The 26,357-nt window shown below is 43.8% G+C and overlaps 8 protein-coding genes across 8 annotated transcripts; 4 read left to right on the forward strand and 4 right to left on the reverse strand.

The window, feature by feature from the left end:
- Window positions 1–4,742: 4,742 nt before the first annotated feature.
- On the reverse strand, window positions 4,743–4,958 carry BYT42DRAFT_488587 (uncharacterized protein; the record flags this gene model as incomplete). The annotated part of the gene is made up of 1 exon (XM_051563884.1): window positions 4,743–4,958. A coding segment is annotated over one exon (216 nt), but the record flags the coding sequence as incomplete, so codon positions are not given.
- Window positions 4,959–6,337: 1,379 nt separating this feature from the next.
- On the reverse strand, window positions 6,338–6,640 carry BYT42DRAFT_41644 (uncharacterized protein). Its single transcript, XM_051563465.1, has one exon. It carries the CDS (start codon window positions 6,545–6,547, stop codon window positions 6,383–6,385), a length of 165 nt encoding a protein of 54 aa, XP_051428885.1. The 5' UTR covers window positions 6,548–6,640; the 3' UTR covers window positions 6,338–6,382.
- Window positions 6,641–6,732: 92 nt separating this feature from the next.
- Window positions 6,733–8,437, reverse strand: BYT42DRAFT_610073 (uncharacterized protein; the record flags this gene model as incomplete). The annotated part of the gene is made up of 3 exons (XM_051571355.1): window positions 6,733–7,754; window positions 7,829–8,192; window positions 8,294–8,437. 3 exons carry the CDS (start codon window positions 8,435–8,437, stop codon window positions 6,733–6,735), a joined length of 1,530 nt encoding a protein of 509 aa, XP_051428886.1.
- Window positions 8,438–9,664: 1,227 nt separating this feature from the next.
- Window positions 9,665–10,790, reverse strand: BYT42DRAFT_554340 (uncharacterized protein). The gene is made up of 4 exons (XM_051566571.1): window positions 10,571–10,790; window positions 10,449–10,463; window positions 10,293–10,369; window positions 9,665–10,129 (listed from the first exon to the last, which is right to left on the reverse strand). The coding sequence occupies exons 1-4, from the start codon at window positions 10,721–10,723 to the stop codon at window positions 10,060–10,062; spliced, it is 315 nt and encodes a 104-aa protein (XP_051428887.1). The 5' UTR covers window positions 10,724–10,790; the 3' UTR covers window positions 9,665–10,059.
- A 682-nt stretch (window positions 10,791–11,472) lies between these two features.
- Window positions 11,473–13,195, forward strand: BYT42DRAFT_554343 (uncharacterized protein). The gene is made up of 3 exons (XM_051566572.1): window positions 11,473–11,828; window positions 11,957–12,611; window positions 12,713–13,195. Exons 1-3 carry the CDS (start codon window positions 11,758–11,760, stop codon window positions 13,040–13,042), a joined length of 1,056 nt encoding a protein of 351 aa, XP_051428888.1. The 5' UTR covers window positions 11,473–11,757; the 3' UTR covers window positions 13,043–13,195.
- A 959-nt stretch (window positions 13,196–14,154) lies between these two features.
- Window positions 14,155–15,872, forward strand: BYT42DRAFT_641379 (uncharacterized protein; the record flags this gene model as incomplete). Its single annotated transcript, XM_051572551.1, has 2 exons — window positions 14,155–14,543; window positions 14,852–15,872. Coding segments are annotated over exons 1-2 (1,353 nt in total), but the record flags the coding sequence as incomplete, so codon positions are not given.
- Window positions 15,873–18,523: 2,651 nt separating this feature from the next.
- On the forward strand, window positions 18,524–19,414 carry BYT42DRAFT_41736 (uncharacterized protein). Its single transcript, XM_051563467.1, has 3 exons — window positions 18,524–18,616; window positions 18,677–18,923; window positions 18,992–19,414. Exons 2-3 carry the CDS (start codon window positions 18,720–18,722, stop codon window positions 19,145–19,147), a joined length of 360 nt encoding a protein of 119 aa, XP_051428890.1. The 5' UTR covers window positions 18,524–18,616; window positions 18,677–18,719; the 3' UTR covers window positions 19,148–19,414.
- Window positions 19,415–19,991: 577 nt separating this feature from the next.
- BYT42DRAFT_554349 (trimeric LpxA-like protein) lies at window positions 19,992–20,943 on the forward strand. Its single transcript, XM_051566573.1, has one exon. It carries the CDS (start codon window positions 20,098–20,100, stop codon window positions 20,653–20,655), a length of 558 nt encoding a protein of 185 aa, XP_051428891.1. The 5' UTR covers window positions 19,992–20,097; the 3' UTR covers window positions 20,656–20,943.
- The last annotated feature ends 5,414 nt before the right edge of the window (window positions 20,944–26,357 follow it).

Consider the following 26,357-nt stretch of genomic DNA (forward strand, 5'->3'; position numbering starts at 1 on the left):
GCGAGAACGACATCAAGGTGGTGTCCGATTTATCGAAGAAAGCTGCTAAGTGGATCGAGGGATACGAAGACCTATTCTCAGACGAGTTACCTGGTTTGCCTCCAGAACGCGACGTACAGCATGTGATCAACGTCGGCGACGCAACACCCGTATCGAAAAACCCCTTCAAGATGAGTCCGCGTGAACTAGATGAACTTCAGCGACAGATCAAGGCGTTATTGGACAAAGGCTTGATCGAACCCAGCAAGTCACCGTGGGGTGCTCCAGTATTGTTCGTACGAAAGAAGGATGGTAGCATGCGTATGTGTGTTGACTATCGAGCTTTGAACAAACTGACGGTTCGAAACACTTCTCCATTGCCACGAATTGACGAATGTTTGGATCGCTTGGCTGGCGCACGTATTTTCTCTTCTTTGGATCTCAAAAGCGGATATCATCAAGTACGATTACGTGACGAGGATCGACCGAAAACTGCGTTTAACACTCGATATGGACAGTATCAGTTCAAGGTGTTACCTTTTGGTTTAACGAACGCTCCACCAATGTTTCAAGCAATGATGAATCGAATTCTCGGAGAATATATCGATCGATTCGTGTTGGTTTATCTCGACGATATCCTGGTGTACAGCCGTAACGAGGAAGAACACAAGAAGCACTTGCACATGGTGTTGGAAAAATTGCGTGAACACAAGCTGTTTCTGAACCCGGACAAATGCGAATTTGGTGTCGACGAATTGGTGTTCGTTGGATTTCGAGTGACTAAGAACGGTATCCTGCCGGATAACAAGAAGATTGCGAAGCTGCAAACTTGGCCCACTCCCACCAATGTCCAGGAGGTGCGACAGTTCCTTGGATTGGCAAGTTATTACCGCCGATTTATCAAGGATTACGCCCACATCGCCGCACCATTGACCGACCTCACGCAAGGTGCTGGACCGAAACGCCGAAAGATCGTTTGGTCGCCGAAATGTCAAGCTGCTTTCGAAGAATTGAAGACACAGTTAGCCTCTGCTCCTGTGTTGGTGGCTCCTCGACTCGATCGTCCGTACAAGGTGTATACAGACGCTTCAGATTTCGCTTGTGGTGCTGTACTGGTTCAAGATGACGACGATGGTTTGGAACATCCGATCGCCTATGAGAGCAAGAAGTTTAGCAAGACTGAGCAAAATTATCCTGCTCAAGAAAGGGAATTATTTGCTATCCTTCATGCTTTGCGCACGTGGCGATGTTTTTTGGACGGTACCAAGTATGTGGTATACACGGATCATTTGCCACTTCGGTACCTACGTTCGCAGAAGACTCCGACCCCTAGGCTGGTACGCTGGATTAACGAGCTGGAACTGTACGACCCCGATATTCAGTATCGACCAGGCAAACAACAAGTAGTACCAGATGCACTCTCTCGGATCGTTCAAGACCCTGACGATGACCATGATGAGAAGCCCGTAGTGCCCGAATACTTATACTTAATGGACACGGTGATGCCTGTGGTGCATGATACAGATTGGCCTCTTTATTACATGTACGCCGAAGAAGCCATTCCTGAGTCCGTACGAGAACAGCTGAAGGAAAATCGCGATACGTTTATGATCAAGGACGACGTAATCTACCACCGAAACGATGAACACTGGACCCGATTTGTTCCTTACATTGAACGTGCCGACCTGCTTGCTCGTTATCACCATTCCGTTGGACATGCCGGATTATCAACCATGTTACACGTATTACAACCCCGTGTATGGTGGCCCCAGATGAAGAAGGAAATCGAAGAATGGTTACAGCAGTGTCAAGAGTGTCAACTAGCCGGTAAACCTCAAAGATCTGTTCGCAAAGCGCCGATGCATCCTCTTAACGTCCCGGAACCGTTTGGACGATGGCATCTGGATTTCATTGGTCAATTACCTACGACTCGTCAAGGCAATCGTTGGATCATTGTTGCCGTGGATTATTTGACGAATTGGTCAATTGCTCGAGCTGTCCCAGTGGCGTCTGCAGCAGCGGTAGCAGACTTTTTGTACGAAGAAATCGTCATGCGCTTTGGTTGCCCCAAGGAGATTCTCTCGGATCGTGGTGCTGCCTTTATGTCCCAAATCTTGCAGCGATACACGAAACGAATCAAGGCAACGCATCGATTTACGTCGGCTTATCATCCTCGAACGAACGGAAAAGTCGAACGCTTGAATGGAACCCTGAAGTCGATGCTCATCAAGTACTTGCGTGGACGAATTCATGAATGGGATCAACACTTGGACGCAGCCGTATGGGCCTTACGTGTTCGTAAACACGCTACTACTGGACATAGCCCATTCTACTTGGTGTACGGTCGAGAACCTGTGCTCCCTGGTGACCCATTACGACCTTATCTAGCTGAACCTGATGTTCCTGTGGACCCGAACAGACCTTCTGAAGAGCTGGACAAGCTAGAATCAGCCCGTCAAGACGCCGAAACACAACTGAAGTCGCAAGCCGAACGTGACAAAGTTCGATGGGATGCTACGGTTAAGCCCATTACGTTCGAAATTGGTGACTTAGTCTTGTTGCGTGTGGAACAGAAAGTTGGATTGGAATTTTCATGGGAAGGACCTTATCGTGTACGACGCAAGAACGACGACAACGATGTTTATTTATTGGAAAGTCTCGATGGCGTGGTTCGACCTGATTGGATACATGTCGATCGCCTGAAGCAAGCAAACACAGTCGAACAGTTACTCGAAACGCGACCCTGGTTCGATGTGCGAACGTCCCGTTCCCAATGGCCTGCTGGTGCATTACGCGATTCGCCGCCATCTAACGACTTTCACGAAAAGGTTGACGCCATCGTGAACGAGCCCAACACTCACGATGCGCAAGAAATCGTTGCTCCCGAAAACCCCATGGTTGAAGATGCCGTCGAAACACCTGCCCTGCCAAATGACTCCAAAAATTCTATGGTTGACGAAGTTATCGATTCACCCGACGCAACAATCGATCAAGAGGATACAATCTGTGATGAAGATCTCGACGACACTGATATATCGACAGACCCGATGTCCCCAATGTCTCAGTCGATTGACCCTAACGAACATGACCGCTCGGATTATGAACCCGCTTTGGACTTCATGAACGATCCCGACATCACTGACGACGTGGTTTCCACCGAACTTGAAGATGTCCCCGCTATGTACGAAGCTGACACCGTTGAACCCACGGCAGTTAACGAAGTTCCACTGCAGACGACAGAACCGATCAAAGAAATGACTCCCTACGATACCGAGATGGCACCCTCATTGGATGAACCGTTGGAACAAGATCCTACGCTGGACGAACCCATCGATGCCCCTATGGATCTTTCTACCGTGCCACCTCCTGACCAGTATCACCTTTCTGACTCGGATGCCTCTTTCGATAACGAAGCCCGAGGACGGACTTCAGGCAAGAGGGGGGGTATTGTCAGTTACGCCGGTTCTTCTTTTGCGCCGATTAGATTTGCTATACCAAAGTTTAGCAAATACGGAAGACAGCGCATTGGCTCGTCCGCAGATCGATGTCTGGAGGAACCTTCGAGAAGGTATGAAGGACCAATGGATGAACGAGGCATACCAAAGGTATTGCCTGGAAAACGGAAGAAATATAGACCGAATCCGTTTAGCATTAAAGTGGTCCGTAATACTTCTTGATTGGTTATGTTTCGGAATAATAGAAAACCGTGCAGGAAGTTGACGAGAACCTTCCTGAAGATTGTAGACATAAAAATGATCTTGATAGAAAATATAAATATGACCATGTTATGGTAGAAATAAAGAATGAAAAAAACTACAGATTTAAACTGAACTCTAAAGGAGTACTCAAATCTGACAGTAATACTTCTTGATTGGTTATGTTTCGGAATAGTAGAAAACTGTGCAGGAAGTTGGCGAGAACCTTCCTGAAGATTGTAGACATAAAAACGTATCTTAATAGAAAATATAAATATGACCATGTTATGGTAGAAATAAATCAATCAACAAAACTACAGATTTAAACGGAACTCTAAAGGAGTACTCAAATCTGACACCTGTTCACGGAAGAAGCTTCAGCAAAAAGAAAAAATGGGAACTAGTCATGTATTTTTTACCAAGCACTTTCATTTTTTGTTAATTTAAAATTTATAGAATGGCTGTGTATGACTACATGCGCCGATGGTTTTCTTTGTCTTTGGTGGGGCAGCTGGAGGTGGGGTGGTTGGTGATGCCGCAGTAGGAACACAGATACAACTGTCGATGGTGACGCGGCTTTTCTTCAGATACAGATGGGGAGAATTTGGAGTATTTGTTTTCGTCGGGACACACCGATTGCGGATCGGACTTGTTCAAAGCTAAAGTGTGGTAAGAGGTGGATTTCGTCATAGACCGTTTCTGGTGCTGACATGTGTGAGCGCGATGGGATTCTTCGTGTTCACGGATATGCTTGTCAATTTCGATGGTCTTGGTCAAATAATCTCGAAGCGTAATAGGCATCTTGTGCGCAGCGAGTTCAGTTTTGAGTCGATGCGATAGACTTTCCCGAAAGATAGCAATCAATGCGGCTTCATTGAACTTGGTTCGCATTGCATACCGTCGAAAGGTGGTAGCGTGATCAATGATGGGCGAGGAGCTTTGGCGAAGATGCAACAGTTTATGTTCATAATTGACGGAATCATTCAGCTCACCAAATGCCGAGCGAAATTCTTGCAAAAAAGCCGGAAATGAGATCTTGTCTGGGTGCATCTCGTCGGAAACCATCTCGTCCAGATAGATTCGAGCCCAATCAAACGCATCGTCGGACATGAAGGAGCACATATAGCATATCTTGGCCAGTTCATCCCGGAACTGATCGCGATTCATAGCAATGGCGAGTTTGACGTGCGTAATGAAGCTGGCCACATGTTCCAATTTTCCCGTGAACATGGGTGGATCTTTCACGCGCAGTACCCGCTGCGAGTGGGCTTGGCGACCATTCATTGGTTTTTCCGATAATTTATCCATCGTACGTAAAAGGCTCATGGTTACTATTGAATTTTCGGACGGGTCTTCAATGATTTCTCTCAACATGATAGATGGACGTGAAACGCAATCAGGCAAAGAAAAAAAAGCAAAAGGAACCTGGACAAAGTTGTTTGAAAATTCCTACAGAAGACGCGGGATAACAGACGAAAAAGAAATGTAATATTTTACTTTGTTGCTCATGATACAGTTATAATGCCAGAGAAATGGAAAAATCGAATGATGAACCAATGTGAAAAATATGCCTAATTAGAAAGGAGAGACATAGCGCGCGCGCCATTTCATGAATCAAGAATGCAAAATTATAGGTTTTGTAAGCATTCAGATACCTGCGAAGCTTATCGTAGACCGCCTATTTACAAACCCCGAGATGAAGAAAAAGGGGAAGACGAAAATTTGCATGAAATAACCCGAGAAAATAGGAGACGAAAGAAATTGGGATATAGCTTAAAGTGAATCATTATATGACGAAAACTAATCTGACGACGACCATTCATCCTTTTTGTGTCGAGAATATAAGGTAGATTGTGAAGCAATAGTAAGTACACAGATGCATAATGAAATCATCTATAGGCTGTGGAGCTACGCGTGTTGAAATGGACACGGTTAAGCGATATACAACAAGCGGAACGAACTGGCACGGCCACGTGTCAGTCGAATTCCCAATGGGTGAGATCCGCAAGATCCGCAACTTACAATGGGTCAGATCCCCAAGATCCGCAACTCACAGTGGGCCAGATCCACAAGATCCGCAAGTCACAGTGGGTGAGATCCGCAAGATCCGCACATGCACAATGAGCCAAATCCGCAAGATCCGCAACTTGCAGTGGGTGAGATCCCCAAGATCCGCCCATGCACATGTTTTAATGAAATACTTGGGATTGGATGCCTGTTTAAATGGGCCATCAGAAATTGCTATTGAATCATTCGTCCAGTGATAAGACATCCTCCCATAGGAGCACCTGGTACTCTAAGAGCAGCAATTCGATCGATCACCGACGATTCTGCTCTTTTGGGGTCGCTGGTGTCTCGGGCAGAGAAAAAAAAAACAATTTCAAGTGAAGCAAATCAACCATGTGAAAATACGGCACAATATGCAACGGAACGCAAAGTTTCAAGCATGAAATTTATTGCGTTGGCACACCACTGGTACCCATTGTCAGCAACATGTCTAGACAAACAGCATTGTCAATAAAACAAATGAGGCAGACGGACGCAGTAACAGCGTGCGCAGCTTGCTTCTTCGGATGTACGTTTATGCTTCGTTTTTCACATAGACCGATTTATCTGTGGGACTGCTGAAAGCGCTTTGACAGAAAACACACAAATAATCAGATTTTTTTTTGCACATAAAGTCATAAGCTATATGTATAGTAATCTTTTTATTTAAAGAAAGGGAATGGAAAAAAAGCGCAAAGGGTACTAATGGGCGCAGTCAAGAAAGCCTCCAATACATACATACATGAAGAATAACGTATATAGAACAGAGGGATTACAAAGAGAAACAAATGGAGGCATACCAAAGTGATTGAAACATAGGGAAGCATGGAAGCGAGGGGTCCGGGGCATAAATTAATTTAAAAATGACAATTTGATCACAAAAAAAAAAAAAGATTAGTCATAAAAAGCATGGCATGAAGAGGGGAGGATTAGCAGTAGTGGCAGCAAGCGTATAGAATGATGGTCATAAGGGGCATTGCGTGGGTCGAGACGTCATGAAGCACGAAAATAATTAGTCGCAGTGACATTGGTCTTTAAGTTGATGATTCTCTTTCGATAAGGCTTCAATACGCTCGTCTCTTTCGTTGAGGGTGGTCTTTAACATGGTAATGTATTCATAGGCATAACGAAGAAGCAATACTTTGGACAACGGTTTCAATTCCTTGGCCGCCGGGCTTGAAGAACTGGCATAATGCTGATTATCATGACTGATCTCGTCGGTCTCATGCATAGAGACAGGCGAAGTCGAGGAATTGTCCGCGAGAGAAGTATCTTCATCATCGTCATCGTGCAAAGACTTGTGGTTGGCTTCACGTTCTTGTTCTCGAATCACTTTGGAAGTCAACGAGGCTTTTTTCTTCACGTAGCCTTCTTCAACTTCACAGCGTAGTCTTTCAAACCACAGCTTGAGTGAATCGCGCCGTTTTTGTTCAGCGGCTTTGTGAGCCGTACGTCGCGTTTCAATCCCGCTTCGGATCTGAGGCGAGAAAGCGATCCCGAGAGCGGCCGCTTTTCCTTCCATCAGGTTCTGATAGTTGGATCGAGTGGCCAAGATACGCTCGGCTTCCTGATTCGCATTCACCCCTGGTCCAAGGGTAGGACTGATCAGTAGCGGCTTCAATGCACGTGAGGAAGCGTAGGTCTGAGCCGCAGAGGATTCGCGACGGGTTCGTTTGGCAGGATGAGATTTGGTATGGGTGGAGCGATTCTCCTTTTTCCGCGCATGAGCTCTTTTTTCAGGTAATGCTTTCGATACAGAAACAGGAGAATCCCAGTCGGGCTGGGAATCCAGCGGCGGTGTCACTTGGGCTGACATTTTGGTCAATGGAAGTTTTTTATTGTTGTTACAAGGATTCACGACTCTCATTTTCATCAATGACGCAGGGGTCACTGGTGCAAGACAAGGCGATTGCCCTGGTGAAAGTGGAGCAGGGTTCGCGGAAAACGACGACGCAGGTCCATGGGCACGTTTCACGGAAGCCGATAACGGAGGGTTCTCCCCATAGCCCGTTCGAGTCGGCAATCTCTTTGTATCTGATTGGGTTCATAAGGATGTGGATCAGATTATTATATCCTCTTCCAAAAGGTACTGTGAAGAAAAAAAATACCTGAACTTTCAGCGGATGGCGACATTTGAGACTGCAAGACTGTATTGTTACTGGAAGGCCGAGGCGAGGTCTGTTCGTGGTGATCATCTTGATGCAGTTCGGAAAGTTTACGTGTGATCATACGTTTGACTTGTTCGAGCTGTTCATACTGCTGACAGATTTGCCCGGGGGTCAGCGAGCCAGAAAAACTGTGGCCAGACAAGGACGACATGCTTCGCTCGTGATATCGACGATCAAAATGAGGCATGATGGCAGGCGAAGTCAATGGGGAGAAGTCCAATTCGCATGGAGAAAACTTGGATTGCCCTTGAAACCCAAACGAAGGTGTCATGGCCGGCGAAATTAACGGAGTAAACACTTCTTGCTATTCAACGATTAAACGCAATATCAACGAAAGACATTGTTGGATCAGTATTCGAGTCAGCATTAAAGACAAAGCATATTGTTTTGAAAAAAAAAGTGTACCTCTTGTTCAGTGAGATCGGAACAGCTTGCATAATAGGTTGGAGTGAACTGCTGAGAAGAATAATGCGAAGTAGGATAGACAGTGTGGGTAGGTTGAGGTGAAGATTCACACATTTGCGTTGCAAAATTGATTTTTTGCGCCATTTCAGGTGCGGGAGCATGAAATGGCAAGAAAACGGACAGATCAGCGGTATGATTGGATGGAACAAAGAGGTCAGAAAATTCATTGAAACCCTGTTCCGGTGTCGGATCGATTTGAGGGAGCGATTTTTCCTGCAAGGAAGCCAGCACGTCTATGGAGTGAATGGCGTCCTCTAATTCAAAGTTGGACAGATCCATTGAGGCTGATGTGGGCAACTTGGAAGGAACGAAGAAAGGAAATGAATGCGATTTAAAAGGTTCGACTTCATCTTGATCAAGGGCTGAGGGGTGGGGGGGCGGTCAAAAAGAAAGGGCAAGTTCTCTGTGGGATGCAAAAGAATAGTCAAATCAAGGGCCGAATCCCAGAAACGTGGGCCCAGCTTTGTCAATTGAGCGGCTGCCCACAAAGTTACACGGAGGATTTTCTACGGCTCACAGTCACGACTTGCTCCACTTTGCCTGAAGGGATGATCGCCATCCATCCTTCCCATTGGTCGGATCAGTTTTAATCTTGATTACTTTTTTTTAAAAAAATATCAAACCAGATCGCCTGCGCTAACATGTCCCATCCATACCAACAAGACCTAAAAGGTGACCTTTTTTTTTGATTGAGAATTGCATATCGGACTTTGTAAGGGTCATTCACCCATCGTCAAGGTGGGGTGAGTGCATCATTTGCCAAGCCAACCCCATGGAACACGTTACTGAATTTTTATTCACCGTGGCAACCGTATCTCTCTATCTTGCAAAGTCAATCAATGTGGACAAAAGCCAGGACACAAATTTGAAAACAATGGATGGATATCAAATTGGTCACATCTCAACAACAGAGCTCTGATGATTTTCTATCTCCACATCCCAAAGGCGCTGCCAGACGTGATCAAAATTGCCATCAATAATACTTGAAGGGTCTATCATTCCGGTAAAATTCAATACTGGCATGCCCTGCAAAGAGTGATTTTGATCATAGTGATGTGAAATCAAAAAAGAAAAAAACACACCCAAGGTGTACAATAAAAAATAAAATAAAAAATAGGAGAGATGCACAAGCGATATTTATTGACATCGATGTCTGTTGCACGATAGAATGGGGTGATGTTACACTTGGAAAAAATGGATGCATAGAGCTTATTTGTCGCAATCTTGCTTGCCCACTCCTCAAAGGCGTAAAAAATTGAGGCTAAAGTCATAGCTTGTGATCCTTCCACCAACGTCTAAAAGGTATGGAATAAAATGTCCCTCTGTAAACACAACGTACATGGATGGTGCATGCTCTGAAGCAGCGAAAGCAAAAATTATGCCATCATTGTCACTTGTCCAAAGGAACATGGATATATTCACACGAGAAATTAAAGTTTACGTTCTAAAACTGTAATGGCAAATATGACAAACAATGCTGTTGTGCAGTTCATATGCCAACAATATTTGCAAAGGATCACTGCAAAATACAGACTATCAAGTTTTGATGGATAAATAGATGAAAGGCCGATATCACCTTTCTACGCTTATCACAGTTAGACTATTTTCCAGGGAGCTGCCAATTCGTCCTGTCATTTATCCATCAAATAGCGCATCAGAGAGCCTCCGCTTCAACTAGAGTTGTCCGCAGGTTACTTTTTTATTTTCTATGGCGACTGATCATGGATGCAAAAGAATTGAAGCGGAGTCGATTTCGTACAGTTTAATTGAAAAATTCTGGATAAAAATATTTACAAATCAAATTATAAAAAGAGACAAGGTAATGTAGTTAAGTTAAAGTTAATCAAATAAGAGAAAAAACCAAAGGACAAAGACATACAAAAAAGAAAGATGGGTGCATTAGACAAGCCACACTTACTCGTCTCTTGTTTTTACTTACAAGAAATCTGTTGTCACCACACTGTGGGAGCCGCCACCGCACACCGCCAAGGCATGGGCTTTGTACAAGTTCTTAAACTGTAGAAGCACACACAACAAGTGAGTGATTCGGCATAACGTTCAAAAAAGTAAGGGCACTTGAGCACAAATACATTACCTTGCCAAAAAAAAGCTTTTATTGTTGCCGTCAAAAAAAAAAAAAGGGTTTCGGCGCGCAAGCCATATGTAGAGGTTCAGTCGTTTTGATATCACAGTTGTGGTCATCATGAGTATACGTACAGGATGAGTGATTTGAGCAAAATTGATAAAATAAGCAATGAGAATATATATCGCGATAGATGGGTGGTTTTTCGCAAGAAAAGAAAAAAGAAAATAGATGAGCGATGAAGAGGAAATAAAACGGATGGAAGATGCGTCGTTTTTCATAGACATGAAAGAGGCGATCCCTCGACTGTAGCTAAAACCTTTATTGTCCAATAATCAAGCAAGAAAAAGACGCCATGTGTCTTTTCTCATCGCTTCACGTCATATTTATCCATTGATAACAAAATGTGGCCTCATCGCATGAAATAGCTGCATGAAGTAGGTCTCAGATAGGTACGCTTAAAGATCGATCGGGATGTCATTATTCAAGTGTCCATATATCGGCCGGTCGGATACATAGGTGCAGGTGCACATAGCTTTGGTACAGAAGTAATGACTGGCACGTTAAACTATCTTTCACCTCGTGTGATAAACTTTATTGAAAAATAGAAGTCATCCTCGAGAAGACGACCTCTCTTTGATAATAAAGTCAGTTTCAGCGAAATTCCCCATTAGATTACGCAGTTATTCTACAAAGCCAAAGTAATATGAAGGATCCACCTCACTCCCGCCAATAAAGGGCCAAGTCATGATTTTTTGTTTCCTTGCAATTTATTTTATTATCATTTCTTCATTTTCCGAGAAAAGTGTATTGAAAGATGAAAATAAACATTAGAAAAGTCAATGAATTCATCGGGATTACTTAGGTTTTGCCAGGGCACTGTTATGGCAAGAGATGAGAAAAAAAAAAGCAGTCAGGGCACACGAGGACGAAGCTCAGACAATCACCATGGCAACCGGGTGAATCCAACAAATATTACCGCAGCACTGAAAAAAAATATTTTTTTATTTTTCAGAAAACCAATCAAGGATACCATCATCGGCATCAATTGAAAATCCTCATTCCACATCAAATGATGTATGCGTCCCGCAACCAGGAATTCGTGAATTCAAAAAAGCTTATCCATTTCGGGGATGTCCCGACTCTCTTGAGACTCCACTCGCAATAAAATAAATTTGTGTTTTTTGCTCACTTTTTTATTCCTCTTTGTCTCCTCTCCCTCATTGATCCTTTTTCTTTTTTCATTTGTTTGCTTTTCTTTTTCTTCTTGACACTTCTTCTTCATTGATCTTTCACTTACATACATACATCATACATACAAATGAATCAACATGCATCAGTTCCTCCAGCTTCATTATTGTCCATGCTGCAGTTTTTCCAATCGCCTGTCAGGTAAAGCCACACGTTTGCATGACACCAAAAAAAATGATCTCAGGGTGACCCACGATAGCCTGACCGTTCATTGTCCATGTTGCTCACCTTTTTTTTATCAATTTCTTGTCGTTTTATCCTCATGCCAGGGATCTAACCTTTGCTATGCCTATCCCTGATGAAAACTATACTCCGCTATGCATTGAGCCTAAAAAAGTTTTCAAAAGCCACAAGCCATCCTCGCCTCCTCTTCAGTCGTCAACCAATACCCGCTTGGCCTCGTGTTCCAAAGTCACTGGACCTCGTAACATGGAACAAGCACTGTCCTACCGAAAACGATCCCAGCGAAGTGATCCCAACCGTCGACGGATAAGAAAACACGCCACCCGCCCCCAACCCAAACAAGCCAAGACGGTCAAGATGACCGTCGATGAATTAAAGGCCCTCAGTCGGCAGATCGATTTGGGAAAATTATCTGCACCCAAAAACACAAACATCCATACTAGCATTTCTCATCATCATGATACCTCCTCCCTCATCCAACTTTGTTCGCCCGATGGCGAGACCACCCATGCATCCGATCTTCCACCTTCCTCCATTCCCTATTCCGCCGCCGATATCCTGTATATGAGTCGATATTTGCGAGCCAATCTATCCATGGCCAAGTACAATATGATGGCCAAGCTAAGTCAGTCCACCGATTCGGAAGACATGCAAGTGTATGAACGACTACGTACATGCATCGTTCCCTCCGTTTTGGACACCGTCATGGACGCTCTTATCTCGCCTCTACTAGAATCCAAGGTTTGCTTTCGTTTTCCTTTTTTCTATGTTTTGCGCAGATCCTTTGCTCTCCTTGGTTTGCTAACCAGAAAACAAAAAACTTCATTCGTGAATACAAACAGTCATTGAGTGATGATCTGTCACAACATTCTTCCTCCCATCCATCCTCTCCCTGTACTACACCTTCACCGACTGCCGTGAGCGCTCCGTTACTGCACCAAGACATTTTCATGAGCCCACTATTTGAATATGACGATCTCGACAAAGGCGATCCTTTTTCGTTGTATACTGCTCCTGTGGCGACGACTGATGCAAATCAGGATTCCACAGCAGTGGATTACGGGGGACCTTTGCCGCTTTCGGAGAATGCATTTTCTCGCAGCGATCTTCCAATGGATCATCACAAATATGGTGCTTGGATTATGGACGAACCTTCCATCGATCACAGCTAACTCATCACCGAACCGTTTTTTTTTTTTTTTTTACTATAGCAACAATCTGAATTCACATTTATGCATAAACAAAACAAAACAAAACAAAAAAGACGAAAATAAGGATAATGCAAACACAACAATATGACTTTTTTTTTTATGGTATTGATTGCGTTTTTTTTTATTTGTGTCTTTGCAAACTTGTGAAATCTTCAACAGCGGTATGAATTTTTTATCTCTTGTGGTATAAGCATGAAAAAAATCGTGGAATGATGGGGATTTACATGTGATTAGCCTAACCAAGTACATCATGGCAAGGTGTCACCACGGTAAAAGCATAAGGACGCGGAGAATGAGACAGAAGCCAATCTATGGTCAATACAGCATGCTTTCCAAGGCGAAACGTTTCTCGCTGTGTACCTCTTTTTTATTTGTCGGTCCATTCCATTGGCAAGGTAGCAGTAGCCCTTTTGATTCATATCCAAGCTAGTCTGTGCTACGGCCCGGAGAATATCAAGGTGACAAGTGTGTTGCATTCATGGATACGATAAAAACAACATTCAAAATGCACAGCGGAGAAAATAGAACAAGTAACATTTTCCGCAGCTCAATATGTGAAAATGGGGGAACCATGATGTGGGTGCAGGATAATAATAGCAACTTCATTAACGATGGATGCTAATTTGTTTTTCGGTGATACTTGGTTGGTGAGAAAGTACATTGGATGATTAATGAAATAAACTCGAGGAATCCGCCTTGTTGCTTAGTGAGTTGTCTACCCATAAAATGGGGAGGACTTGAGGAGTTCCTTTCGTAAAATAGATTTCCTCCGATGATGTGACGGGGCGTTTCAGACAGTGGATTGAACAAGATAGATTCTAATGCTACCCGATCCGTGAAGTGAAAGATGATCTAGGTCGAGTGCCCTCCCATTTAAATGAAAAAAGAACGTTCATGTGTTAAGCTTATATGGCATGGTTTGCGATCTTGGTGCGACAGTGAACATGACACATAGGCAGCGGAAAGCCAAAAGGATTGGGGTTGACCTCCCACATAAGGAAAAAAAAATTCAAAGCAGGGACAGCATGGTTTAACTAGCGCCAATTTTTTTTTTGGCCCTTTCGATTACTGATATTCCACATCTTTCTTTTCTTATCCTGTCTTTTTTTTTCCTTTTTCCTTTGTTCATATGCGAACGTCTCGTGTCAGAATCACATCGTTAGTGGTTCTTTCGCCTATCCTTCTCATCGCGTTATCGCTGACAACCATATTCACCATCGCCATTGTCTCTCAACTCAAACAATGGTGCGGCATTTACAGTAAACCGATGGTTATGCATCACCGGTCCATGAGCAGATTCGCCACAGCGGCCACAACCGCAACGACCACGACTACCGTCACGTACCCCCACACTAGCCCATTGCCATGGTCCGACAGCTCACATAAAGATCGAACACTGTGGCGATATTCGCCCTGGACATATGTCATTGGCTCAATTGTTTTAACCGTTTCTTTTCAAAAGGTAAATAACCATTCATTTCCTCTTTTACTATTTTTGGGGATCCACCCGCGTAAAAGTATAAAGTGGCCTGGGGATCGCTCACTCCGCCTGAAAAAAAAATTATTTGAAAAAATCTGCATTGGGCGGCAAAATCAACTACCGAAATGGAGAAAAGAAAAACATGCCAGGGGAAGAAAGGATTAAATGACCATGGAGACAGCAGGGAGAGAAAACAAAAAAAAAAAATGACGACCAGTGCCAGTGCCTTCCTTTTTTTCTTGGCTGGTTGATCAGAGATGCTTACATCTAATTTTTTTTTTCTGACACAGCTTAATGTGGAAAAATATCAATCGATTCAACGACAGCTCATCCAGACCATTCGTGCTTGTCGGAATAAAATGGCGGAGCTCGTGAAATGGCATCATCCCCAGCCGCCAACAGCCGATGCCGATGCCGACGCTCCAATAATCAACAAGAAACACAAAAAGCCAAAGAAGAAGCAACGGATACCCGCGGATCATCACTATTTGAAAGCTTCACCGGTGGCCATCGAGCGCTCCCAGGAGGAGAGCTCTGATCATTCATCGGCGATCCTTTGTACTCCGCCCTCTCTCGGGAATCCGGGATTACATGTAAATAATAATATAGCCCTTCTTGCTGCGGATACGAATACAGACGCTTCCACGGATAAAGCGCTAGATGAAGATGCTCTTCCTGGTAACACGAATCCACCCATTTCCCTCCCCACCGAAACACACTCCACCAATAAGGGAGCGTCCCCTGTTCCTGCCCGGATATCCACGCACTACCATGACAAAGCAATTCACACCGATATGCCACCGGAAGAAAAAGACAACTCATCCACTCTTGTCAGCAGCGATGATGAAGGTACAGATATAAGTTCGCCTTCTTTGTTATCAGAGGACCCGCCTACGTTTGCTCAGCAACCATCACATCATGGTTTAAAGTGTCCAAGTCGATACTCGCTCTTTTCGACAGGGTTGGAATTGGATATCTTACCCCGACATGATCTGTTGAGCTCTGGCTATGATCCGCTTTCGCGATACACTTCATCCTCTCCTGCTGCTTTTTCATCCGTATATCCTTCGATCACCCCGCCTTTTGATCCCGTTCTTTATCCTCCTCAATCGTCGTCCAACCTGACCTTTCTTCAATCCCACCCGTTTGTGGGACGGCATAATCCCCTCCACAGTGAACCTCATCCGCTCGGTCCAATTGGCCCACATCATCACCACCACCACCACCACCACCACCACCCTTCCTCTATTGAGTCCTGCTCCCCTGTCAATGATTCACAATCCATGCATGTGCTGTATCGAAAGAATCATTGTATGAATATATAGTTAAAAAAAAGATAGTAAATATTCCTGACTAAATTTTGTGACAGGAACAAATATTGCTTTTTGATTTAAACATTTCTATGTGCTCATTTGATGTTTGTTTCAAAAGAAGGGAAGATAGTTAATTGCAACTACCGGGTCACCGAGTCTAATGAATCCCTCAAGAACCTACCTGAGCCTAAGAGCAAAATATATGACCACTTACCCAAAGTTTGTGCCTCGGAACAGTGCCGAGAGAGCTGATATTTTAGGCCTCGATGTACCTATGGAGCGATTTCATTTTCTGGGATCAGTGGGTCATTGAAAGCCGGATTTTTAGGGGAGAAAGAAAAAAATCACCCAAAGCACCCGATCTGCTAAACGCTTCTAATAATACCAAAGTCGTAGTGAAAACTTTTTTTTGTTTTTGCTTTTTGCCTTTTTTCGAAAAAGTAGAAGTAAGTCTGGTCCTTATGTCAGTAGATCAGGACAGTTGGAATTTCCCGAGGATGGGTCCTTGTTGCCAGAAGGAAACCAAGTGGGCGGGACATACTACGGAGTGCCATGTAGCCACTAGTCAACGCCACATGCTCAAACAATCGACATTGCGTTGTCAAATGTTATATTCGGGAATCAGGATGTGGATTTGCCTTACAATGTGGATATCTTTGGGATCGTCTGTCTTCCAACTACATGGATCAACTTTTTCACTCAAATACGTTGCCTTTTTCATTCAATCTTAGCCGAATGATGCCATTCTTCGTGTGACGTTTCTTTACTTTTGACAACTTTATCGTTTATGTCTTCCTTGTAATTCATATTTATAGCTTATCCTGTAATGCTGTAGATATTACATGACACAAAAACTTTTACACATTAGGTCTCCACATAGTTTAATTGCAATGATTAGCGTCGAAAAACAAACTGATTAAGTGATTACTTCCGTATGACAAGGTAATAAAAAAACCGAAATGAAAATAGTATCGGTCATAAAAAGAATTAGCATTAGAGAAGGAGTAGAGGTACGTCAGATATCCTGTCGACAGATTTGTACAGGACTAAAAAATAAAATAATACCTATGGGCTTCCTGCACGGGCATAACATCTACTACCTATATGCGAAAAAGGTGACGATATGTGGATTCGTCAGTGTAACCATCTCGCTTTTTTCTCATACACAACGTTCAAACATCAATTTGAAAGCGAAAAGATCGATGAGAATCTCATTATGTAATTCATACAGCAAGCCGGTTGATCCAGTTTCGGAAACATTATTGACGCAAGATTGATTGTATATACACGATCTCATAGACGAATAATCATAATGATAAAGAAAGGGGATGGTGATGAAACCTGTTACGCTGTGTGATCATCGGCAGTGCTGTAAGTAGATTGAAACATCAGATCCCCCAACTGATGGATCCATAGCCTTGAGCGATTTGTCCAGAGTAACTCCATGATAATGCTTTTATTCCAGGAAACGACCGTTGTAGGATTCACCATCACCTCTCGTGTGCGGTAAAAAGTCCAAGCGGGATTGTTGTCGAACTTGACGTAATTTATCAGGTTTTCCACAAGTGCAAGACCACATACCGGGATGCCTTTTGGCAAATGCCGAATTACCAAACAAACGCATTTTGCCAACTTTGTGAGTCGGGTGATGGATAATGCTGGCCTCCTTTCTTCATGCTCGCTGGCATATGCAGAAGGAAATCCTGGGAGCTGAAAAGCTCTATCTGGAAGCTTGCCTGGATCAGGTACCTTCCCAATGTAAACAATGATGTCTGTTCGGTCTAAGGATTCTACTCAATGTCCAACCCTATTTTTACTGTGCGTTGCAATTGGTGTCTTCAAGCTTCTCATTTGGAAGTAGCAAAACATTCTCGTTCGAGTCTTGTTTGCTCTTTGTACTTCTGCTGTATTACCGCCCTTGTCTCTCCCTCAACCCCCCCCCCCCTTTTTTTTTCTTTTGCCGTGCAATTGATTGCTTGATGCTTCCCACAGGTCATATCCGAAAAGCGATCAGTTTAACAACCTGTTCAAAAGAACACCAATACTTTGGATTCGAAAGCAATGACTGATATATTGATTCATTATTGAGTTACTTGATAAATCATTACCACATTCCTTTATTGTGCATGAAGGTGACACAAAAGTACGACCAACAAACTGGATATAAGAAACTCAAAAACAATGAAATATCACCTTGCATATGGTGTCAGACCTCAGTACCAATCAAAAATGCACAAATATTCGCCAAATCAGAACCGACATCAGGACTGTCTCTCAGACATGGTTTTGAAAAAGAAAGAGCCAAATATAAAAAGCCGGAAGTTCTTCACTCAATTTCAACATCCACCTTCTTCCCATTTCTCTCTACTTTGAACATCCCGCTCCAGCCACCCTCTTTTTCACGGCCAATTAATCCCGCCATTATCTGTTGTGCTCGTCGACCATCAGGGTCTTCCCATGGAAATTTGGTCTCCCTCTTTTTACGCTGCTGCGATGGTCCAATAACCGGCTAACATTCTCTTTGAAGCTTGTGACCGAAGCATGCCTGGGCCCATGTGCTTAAACTATCCAGATGGCCAGCACCTTGGGTGTGGGCGGTGAAAAGAAGCAGCGAAAATACTCGGTTTTATAAATGGTCCAGGCACGTCGGCCAACACGGCAGAAGATCCGGGTCTAACCGCCTCAACCCACCCCGTTTGCCTCACCGATGGTGTGACCCATTATTCGTACGGTCGATTGGTGGTAAGTACTAAGTATTACAGTTGTCAATTTCACAAGTGTGCTGATCAGCATATTTTAAAGCAAGGGGAAGATTATCGCTCTGCTCGTGGTATTTATGGCCTGAATGTATCAGAGAAGATCCGAATGGCTGCCCATGGCTACTCTCCTTGGTTTGCTCCCGGCACTGTGGAGAAGCTTACCCCGCGTCGCGTTGATGAAAGGCGGTCTTGACTCTGTCGGGTTTACCCAAAAAGCTGAATACTCAGAGGTTTGGCAGCGAGATGTCAACATTCAGTTGTCAGCCGCCCACGTTGACTCTCGGGCCCAGGTTAGTAAAAAGGAACTCTTTTCAACATGCTTGGAACTCGAAGCTCAACTCTTTTTTTTTATATTTAGCTGGCGTCGTCCCAATGTAACTGCCTATCGCCCTATTTTTCGATGCCCAAGTCCCGATTTCCGATCGGTTTTGACTTGAGGAGAGACGTTGTCTTTTACCACAGGAACAACTGTGACAGTTGCTCGCTAGAGCACTGGTGTATGGATTGTGCATGAAAATGTCTTGACAACTAATATGTCCATATTGCGTTCTGCTTTGCAGATGTTGTTTCGCCTAATCTCGGATGTCTGCGTTGTGTACTGTACTTTTGGGCAGCGACTCTGTAATTTGGTTGAAGGTACCCTATGATGGTACTTCCCTGACATTGAGGCGCGGGATATGTGTATTTGTCCGACTGCGACTCCGTAACTTGGCTTGAAACCCGTATGATTGATTACTGCGGACCCATATACTATATGGAAGCGACCCTTCGAGGGTGGCGGGAACCGAAGCAGAGCACCTCCACGTGGTGGTTCCTGGGAACTACTCTGCAAAAACAGAGTAGGCTAAGACTCTGCACACTGTAAATTTTTTTATTCGATTTCAACAATAAAGTATACATTTTCTCTCGTCCATCTCTGATATAGAAACTATACTCTTTTTCTTAAAGCCTTCAGCGATTTGAGCAACCATAGGAGTTTTGGATACAAGATAGTAGAACGCATCGAGAACTTTCACTCTTTCTTTTTTATTTTAATTTTACGAATTTCACTATCTGAAAGCTCTATTATTGAATCATCCTTCAGCTTACGATCCCTATTGCATGCTATCAAATTTCGTCCCAGTCAGGGAAACTGGAAGAATACAGAACAATTTCATGTGCAGAATTTTTGATTGAGTGTCGATGCCAGACATAAGCGCATACAAAGAATACAGGAATGGCGCTCCATCTAGGGCACTTTACTCACATATTGATGTTTATATTCTGTAACCCAAACGTCAATTGCCATATCTTCATCTTGGCCGTCATTTGTGGCGAATGGCAGAGGCAGCTCAGCTTCATTTTTGTGTACGAGAATTGGAAGCTCCGATTTAACTTGGCAAACGGAGCTCTACCGAAATTTCTACCTGTGCAAAATGCCTGTGAGCTTTTTCCTGGTTTTCTTTCATTCAACTAAAAGTAACCATGGCTTCCGAAAAGCAGAAGATGTTATCTGGACAACTGTACTGTCCTTATGATTCCGAATTGGATGCTGACCGTGACCGGGCTGCTGAATTGCAGGAGAAACTCAATGTCATTCCCGATGCCGAATCTCGAAGAGAGGTAGTGCTGCAGTTATTAGGTCATGTCGGTAAAAACTCCAATGTGCGTCCCACGTTCCGCTGCGATTACGGTTACAACATTTCCTTGGGCGACGATGTCGATATCAACTTTGACTGTGTGTTCCTCGACGTTGGAAAAATTACCATCGGTGATCGCTCCGTATTCGGACCTGGCGTCCATATTTATGCTGTCAACCATCCATTGGACCCTGAAGAGCGAAAGAAACAACTAGAGTATGGTAAAGACGTCAAGATCGGTACCGATTGCTGGATTGGTGGTCGTGTTACTATCTGTCCTGGTGTGACCATTGGCAACGGTGTTACGGTTGGAGCCGGTGCTGTGGTGACCAAGGATATCCCGGACAATGTCGTAGCATTCGGCAATCCTGCCAAAGTGGTCAAATCCGTCGTCGATAACTAAGAACGAGACATGACTTGCAGACAAAACATGCAATCCAGATAGAATATCCAAAGGATAGACAAGATTTGTTATCAGAGCACGCCGTGTCATTTACAGACACATCCATTGTGTTTTGTACTCTTTCCCGCCCATGATGCATGAATATCGCTGTGTCACATCGGATTTCCTTCTTTCTGTTGCCTCAACCAAGATATTCTACAGTTACGTAATAAATCCATCATCTCTTTAGAGGTCACATAACTGCAATCCATTATTTTTTGGGGGGAGGATATGCACAGACGAGAACCTGCCGCTTAACAAGGAATAGATTTATCTATATAATTAAAATCTTTGAAAATTAGCAATTTGTAAATCACATGACTTGCACACTAAGCTATCGGAACCTTTTTTTTTGTGCCTTCTCTCTTCAGAACCTCTTATTATTCTTTTTTTTTTTGTGCCTTCTTTTCTTCTTCAACTACACTAAGCTATCAGAACTTCTTAATATCTTTTTGCAATACACCAAGTCATTAGAATCTCAATTCTTTCGATTGGTGCCTTTTTTTTTTTGTTCATCTTTGAACCATGCCTCGCTGCCCATCTTGCAACGGCAACGATCACCAGCGTTCTACCAATCGTCGTTGCCCAAATTTCTCTCCACGAAACACTACTATAAATAATGGGCGAAACAATGAGCAGCAAAATGCGGTTTGCACCAGTTGTGGTCAAACAGGACATCGTCGTCGCTCAAACCGCCATTGTCCCCTTCATAATCAAGACGGAAATACAGAAAATTTCAATTCTAGGCCCAATGTGGCTCGCGATCCCAATGTCTCGATGCCAAATCTTCATAATGTAGGAGCCATGAATGTCATCTGCAGCCACTGTCAGGCACGAATGTGGAGTGGAGAAAAAATTGCTGGAAGTACTATGAATGATCCTAAGTTTCAGCTCTGTTGTGGAAATGGTCAATTTGTACTTTCTCCTCTCAAACCCACCCCTCCTTTGATTGCCTTGCTTTTGACAGGGACTGGGGCGCAAGCAAAAGATTTCCGGCTCAAGATCAGAGCTTATTGTAGTGCTCTCAGTTTTACTTCTCTTGGTGTAAATTTAGACGAAAGTGTAATGAATGGCAGACGGGGCGCTTACTGCTTCCGTATTCATAGAAGTGTACCACTTGATGGGATTGCTACTTCCTGCTAATGGCCAACGACCTGCATTTGCACAAATATACGTCCATGATACTGACAACGAAATATCAAATTGACATGCAATTGCAAGCCATCTCGCGCGAGACACCTTGGAAGTACTTCAGCAATTAATGCATGAAACCAATCCTTTCGTCCATCTTTTCAAGACAATGGCCCAATACATAGAGGATAATGGTGGTGCTTCCAACATCAGACTGATTATTCGAGCTGACGATGTCCCAGATCCACGACGCTATAATGCACCAAATGCTTCTGAAATTGGTGTCATTATCGGTGAAAACGCAGAGGCCTCTGGAAGGGATATTGTGATCTGTAGGCGTAGTAACCAACTGACATCAATCAGTGAGATGCATCGCCTGTATGACCCACTCCATTACGTGCTGATGTTTCCTGAAGGCGACCCTGGGTGGAACATTGAAACTCGATCGACCAGAAACGACAGAGTCACCGTGATGAACTACTACAGTTTCAGATTGATGTATCCAAATGATGGACACCACTTGCACCTCTTTGGCCGACTCTTTCAGCAGTATATCGTAGATATGTATGCCAAGATGGAACAAAACCGCCTCAATCACCTTCGCCTCAACCAGTCCCGACTGCGTGCTGATGTGTATTCAGGCGTACAAGATGCTCTCCAACTTGACGACAACAATATGAATATGAATTCCATCGGTCAGCCTGTCATCCTTCCGTCGTCATTCATTGGCAGCCCTCGAAACATGCAACAGCTGTACCAAGATGCAATGAGTATCGTCAGATGTTTCGGAAAGCCTGACCTCTTCATTACATTCACGTGTAATCCAAAATGGCCAGAAATTCGGAATGAGCTTCTTGCTTCACAGACAGTATCTGATCGGCCAGATTTGACAGCACGAGTTTTCAACCTCAAGCTCAGAGCTCTTTTGAAGGATCTAACAAAAAACCATACACTTGGAAAAGTAATTGGCTACGTTTATACCGTCAAGTTCCAGAAAAGAGGATTGCCTCATGCGCATATTCTACTCATTTTAAAAGAAGCTGATAAACCTGTGACGCCAGAGCACTACGATTCTATCGTATCGGCGAAGATACCTGATCCACAGCAGTTCAAATGAACATTTCACCAAAAATATAGTATACCCTGAGTTTACCAATAAATATCCCCAATTGTGATCTTGAAGATCACGGGCTCCACCTGCGCCCTCTACCTCATACGTTAGAACTGGCACACCTTCATGCCATTCTAACCACACCCATGGTAGCATACCCTGAGTCTACCAATAAATATCCCCAATTGTGATCTTGAAGATCACGGGCTCCACCTAGTCTATATAATTAAAATCTTTGAAAATTAGCAATTTGTAAATCACATGACTTGCACACTAAGCTATCGGAACCTTTTTTTTGTGCCTTCTCTCTTCAGAACCTCTTATTATTCTTTTTTTTTTGTGCCTTCTTTTCTTCTTCAACTACACTAAGCTATCAGAACTTCTTAATATCTTTTTGCAATACACCAAGTCATTAGAATCTCAATTCTTTCGATTCTTTCGATTGGTGCCTTTTTTTTTGTTCATCTTTGAACCATGCCTCGCTGCCCATCTTGCAACGGCAACGATCACCAGCGTTCTACCAATCGTCGTTGCCCAAATTTCTCTCCACGAAACACTACTATAAATAATGGGCGAAACAATGAGCAGCAAAATGCGGTTTGCACCAGTTGTGGTCAAACAGGACATCGTCGTCGCTCAAACCGCCATTGTCCCCTTCATAATCAAGACGGAAATACAGAAAATTTCACCAATGTGGCTCGCGATCCCAATGTCTCGATGCCAAATCTTCATAATGTAGGAGCCATGAATGTCATCTGCAGCCACTGTCAGGCACGAATGTGGAGTGGAGAAAAAGCTGCTGGAAGTACTATGAATGATCCTAAGTTTCAGCTCTGTTGTGGAAATGGTCAATTTGTACTTTCTCCTCTCAAACCCACCCCTCCTTTGATTGCCTCGCTTTTGACAGGGACTGGGGCGCAAGCAAAAGATTTCCGGCTCAAGATCAGAGCTTATTGTAGTGCTCTCAGTTTTACTTCTCTTGGTATAAATCTAGACGAAAGTGTAATGAATGGCAGACGGGGCGCTTACTGCTTCCGTATTCATGGAAGTGTTTACCATTTGATGGGATCGCTACTTCCTGCTAATGGCCAACGACCTGCATTTGCACAAATATACGTCCATGATACTGACAACGAAATATCAAATCGACATGCAATTGCAAGCCATCTCGCGCGAGACACCTTGGAAGTACTTCAGCAATTAATGCATGAAACCAATCCTTTCGTCCATCTTTTCAAGACAATGGCCCAATACATACAGGATAATGGTGGTGCTTCCAACATCAGAATGATTATTCGAGCTGACGATGTCCCAGATCCACGACGCTATAATGCACCAAATGCTTCTGAAATTGGTGTCATTATCGGTGAAAACGCAGAGGCCTCTGGAAGGGATATTGTGATCTGTACGCGTAGTAACCAACTGACATCAATCAGTGAGATGCATCGCCTGTATGACCCACTCCATTACGTGCTGATGTTTCCTGAAGGCGACCCTGGGTGGAACATTGAAACTCGATCGACCAGAAACGAGAAAGTCACCGTGATGAACTACTACAGTTTCAGATTGATGTATCGAAATGATGGACACCACTTGCACCTCTTTGGCCGACTCTTTCAGCAGTATATCGTAGATATGTATGCCAAGATGGAACAAAACCGCCTCAATTACCTTCGCCTCAACCAGGCCCGACTGCGTGCTGATGTGTATTCAGGCGTACAAGATGCTCTCCAACTTGACGACAACAATATGAATATGAATTCCATCGGTCAGCCTGTCATCCTTCCGTCGTCATTCATTGGCAGCCCTCGAAACATGCAACAGCTGTACCAAGATGCAATGAGTATCGTCAGATGTTTCGGAAAGCCTGACCTCTTCATTACATTCACGTGTAATCCAAAATGGCCAGAAATTCGGAATGAGCTTCTTGCTTCACAGACAGTATCTGATCGGCCAGATTTGACAGCACGAGTTTTCAACCTCAAGCTCAGAGCTCTTTTGAAGGATCTGACAAAAAATCATACACTTGGAAAAGTAATTGGCTACGTTTATACCGTCGAGTTCCAGAAAAGAGGATTGCCTCATGCGCATATTCTACTCATTTTAAAAGAAGCCGATAAACCTGTGACGCCAGAGCACTACGATTCTATCGTATCGGCGGAGATACCTGATCCACAGCAGTTCCCATCTGCTCATGCAACTGTCACGAACCATATGATGCATGGCCCATGTGGAATAGCAGCCTCGCATCCATCGCCATGCATGGAAAACGGTCGGTGCACAAAGCACTTCCCGCGTGCATTTCAAGAAGAGACAACGTGCAACGAAAATGGGTATCCTCTGTACCGAAGGCGCAATGACGGAAGAACCGTACGCAAAAATGGGATTTTACTTGACAACCGATGGGTTGTGCCGCATAATATTTACCTCTGCTCGAAATATGACGCACACATCAATGTCGAAATATGCACAACCATTAAATCAGTCAAGTATATCTACAAATATGTCTTCAAAGGACACGACCGTGCATCCGTTGTACTCCAGCCCGAAAACCATGATGAAATCCGTCAGTATCTTGATTCTCGGTACGTGTCAGCGTCTGAAGCCTGTTGGAGAATCTTTTCATTCTCTATGCATCACGAGTTTCCAGCACATCAAAGACTTGCAGTACATCTTCCAGGAGAAGAGATAATTTTTTTCCATGAGGATGAGAGTCCTCAAAATGTTGCAAGCCGCCGACCTTTGACGACATTAACAGCATGGTTCGAAACAAACCAGATTGATCCATCAGCAAGAACCATCTTATACTCTGATTTCCCAAGACATTACGTTTGGAATACAAGTGGAAGAAGAAGATGGACAGTTCGTGTTAGAGGACACAATACTGTTATTGGGCGCATATATAACATCTCGCCGCGGCAAGCGGAAAAATATTATCTTCGCCTCCTTCTCTATCATGTTCCTGGAGCAACTAGCTTTGAGGATCTGCGAACGGTCAACGGCCAACTTTGTTTGACATTCCAAGAAGCTGCACGCAGGCGTGGATTGCTTACCAACGATAACGAATGGGACCACTGTTTGGAAAATGCCGAGATCTATCAAGCACCCAGCTCCTTGAGGATGCTATTTGGCACAATTTTGGCTTTCTGTGAACCGTCTGACCCTTACGCACTTTGGCTTCGCCACAGACAACATATGGTGGAGGATCATCTCCATGCTGATAGAATTGAACAGAATGATGCATCTCTGGAACCAACAGAAACAATGTACGGACGCTGTATCATGGATATCGAGGATTATCTGCAATCACAGTCATTGTCTTTGCAAAATTTTGCTGGATTCTCTCTTCCTGAGGTTGATAGCCGTCCAACTTCCATATCTTTACCACGTCTACCACGTTTAGTTCAAGAACAGCTGTCAC

Source organism: Radiomyces spectabilis (genome assembly GCF_025331425.1).
Source record: "Radiomyces spectabilis strain NRRL 2753 chromosome Unknown BYT42scaffold_1, whole genome shotgun sequence".
In the NCBI taxonomy this organism is placed as follows: Eukaryota; Fungi; Mucoromycota; class Mucoromycetes; order Mucorales; family Radiomycetaceae; genus Radiomyces; species Radiomyces spectabilis.

What these genes read in the sequence shown, in the direction of transcription:
- BYT42DRAFT_41644 (XM_051563465.1), bottom strand. Translation starts at nt 6,547, where the DNA reads ATGCTTCCCTATGTTTCAATCACTTTGGTATGCCTCCATTTGTTTCTC.
- BYT42DRAFT_41736 (XM_051563467.1), top strand. Translation starts at nt 18,720, where the DNA reads ATGTATCAGAGAAGATCCGAATGGCTGCCCATGGCTACTCTCCTTGGT. An exon ending in ACGTTGACTCTCGGGCCCAG is followed by an intron (nt 18,924 to 18,991) that starts GTTAGTAAAAAG and finishes TTTTATATTTAG; the next exon opens with CTGGCGTCGTCCCAATGTAA.
- BYT42DRAFT_554343 (XM_051566572.1), top strand. Translation starts at nt 11,758, where the DNA reads ATGAATCAACATGCATCAGTTCCTCCAGCTTCATTATTGTCCATGCTG. An exon ending in TTTTTCCAATCGCCTGTCAG is followed by an intron (nt 11,829 to 11,956) that starts GTAAAGCCACAC and finishes TCCTCATGCCAG; the next exon opens with GGATCTAACCTTTGCTATGC. An exon ending in CGCCTCTACTAGAATCCAAG is followed by an intron (nt 12,612 to 12,712) that starts GTTTGCTTTCGT and finishes GAATACAAACAG; the next exon opens with TCATTGAGTGATGATCTGTC.
- BYT42DRAFT_554349 (XM_051566573.1), top strand. Translation starts at nt 20,098, where the DNA reads ATGGCTTCCGAAAAGCAGAAGATGTTATCTGGACAACTGTACTGTCCT.
- BYT42DRAFT_554340 (XM_051566571.1), bottom strand. Translation starts at nt 10,723, where the DNA reads ATGTCTATGAAAAACGACGCATCTTCCATCCGTTTTATTTCCTCTTCA. An exon ending in GTGGTGACAACAGATTTCTT is followed by an intron (nt 10,130 to 10,292) that starts GTAAGTAAAAAC and finishes ATTTTTATCCAG; the next exon opens with AATTTTTCAATTAAACTGTA.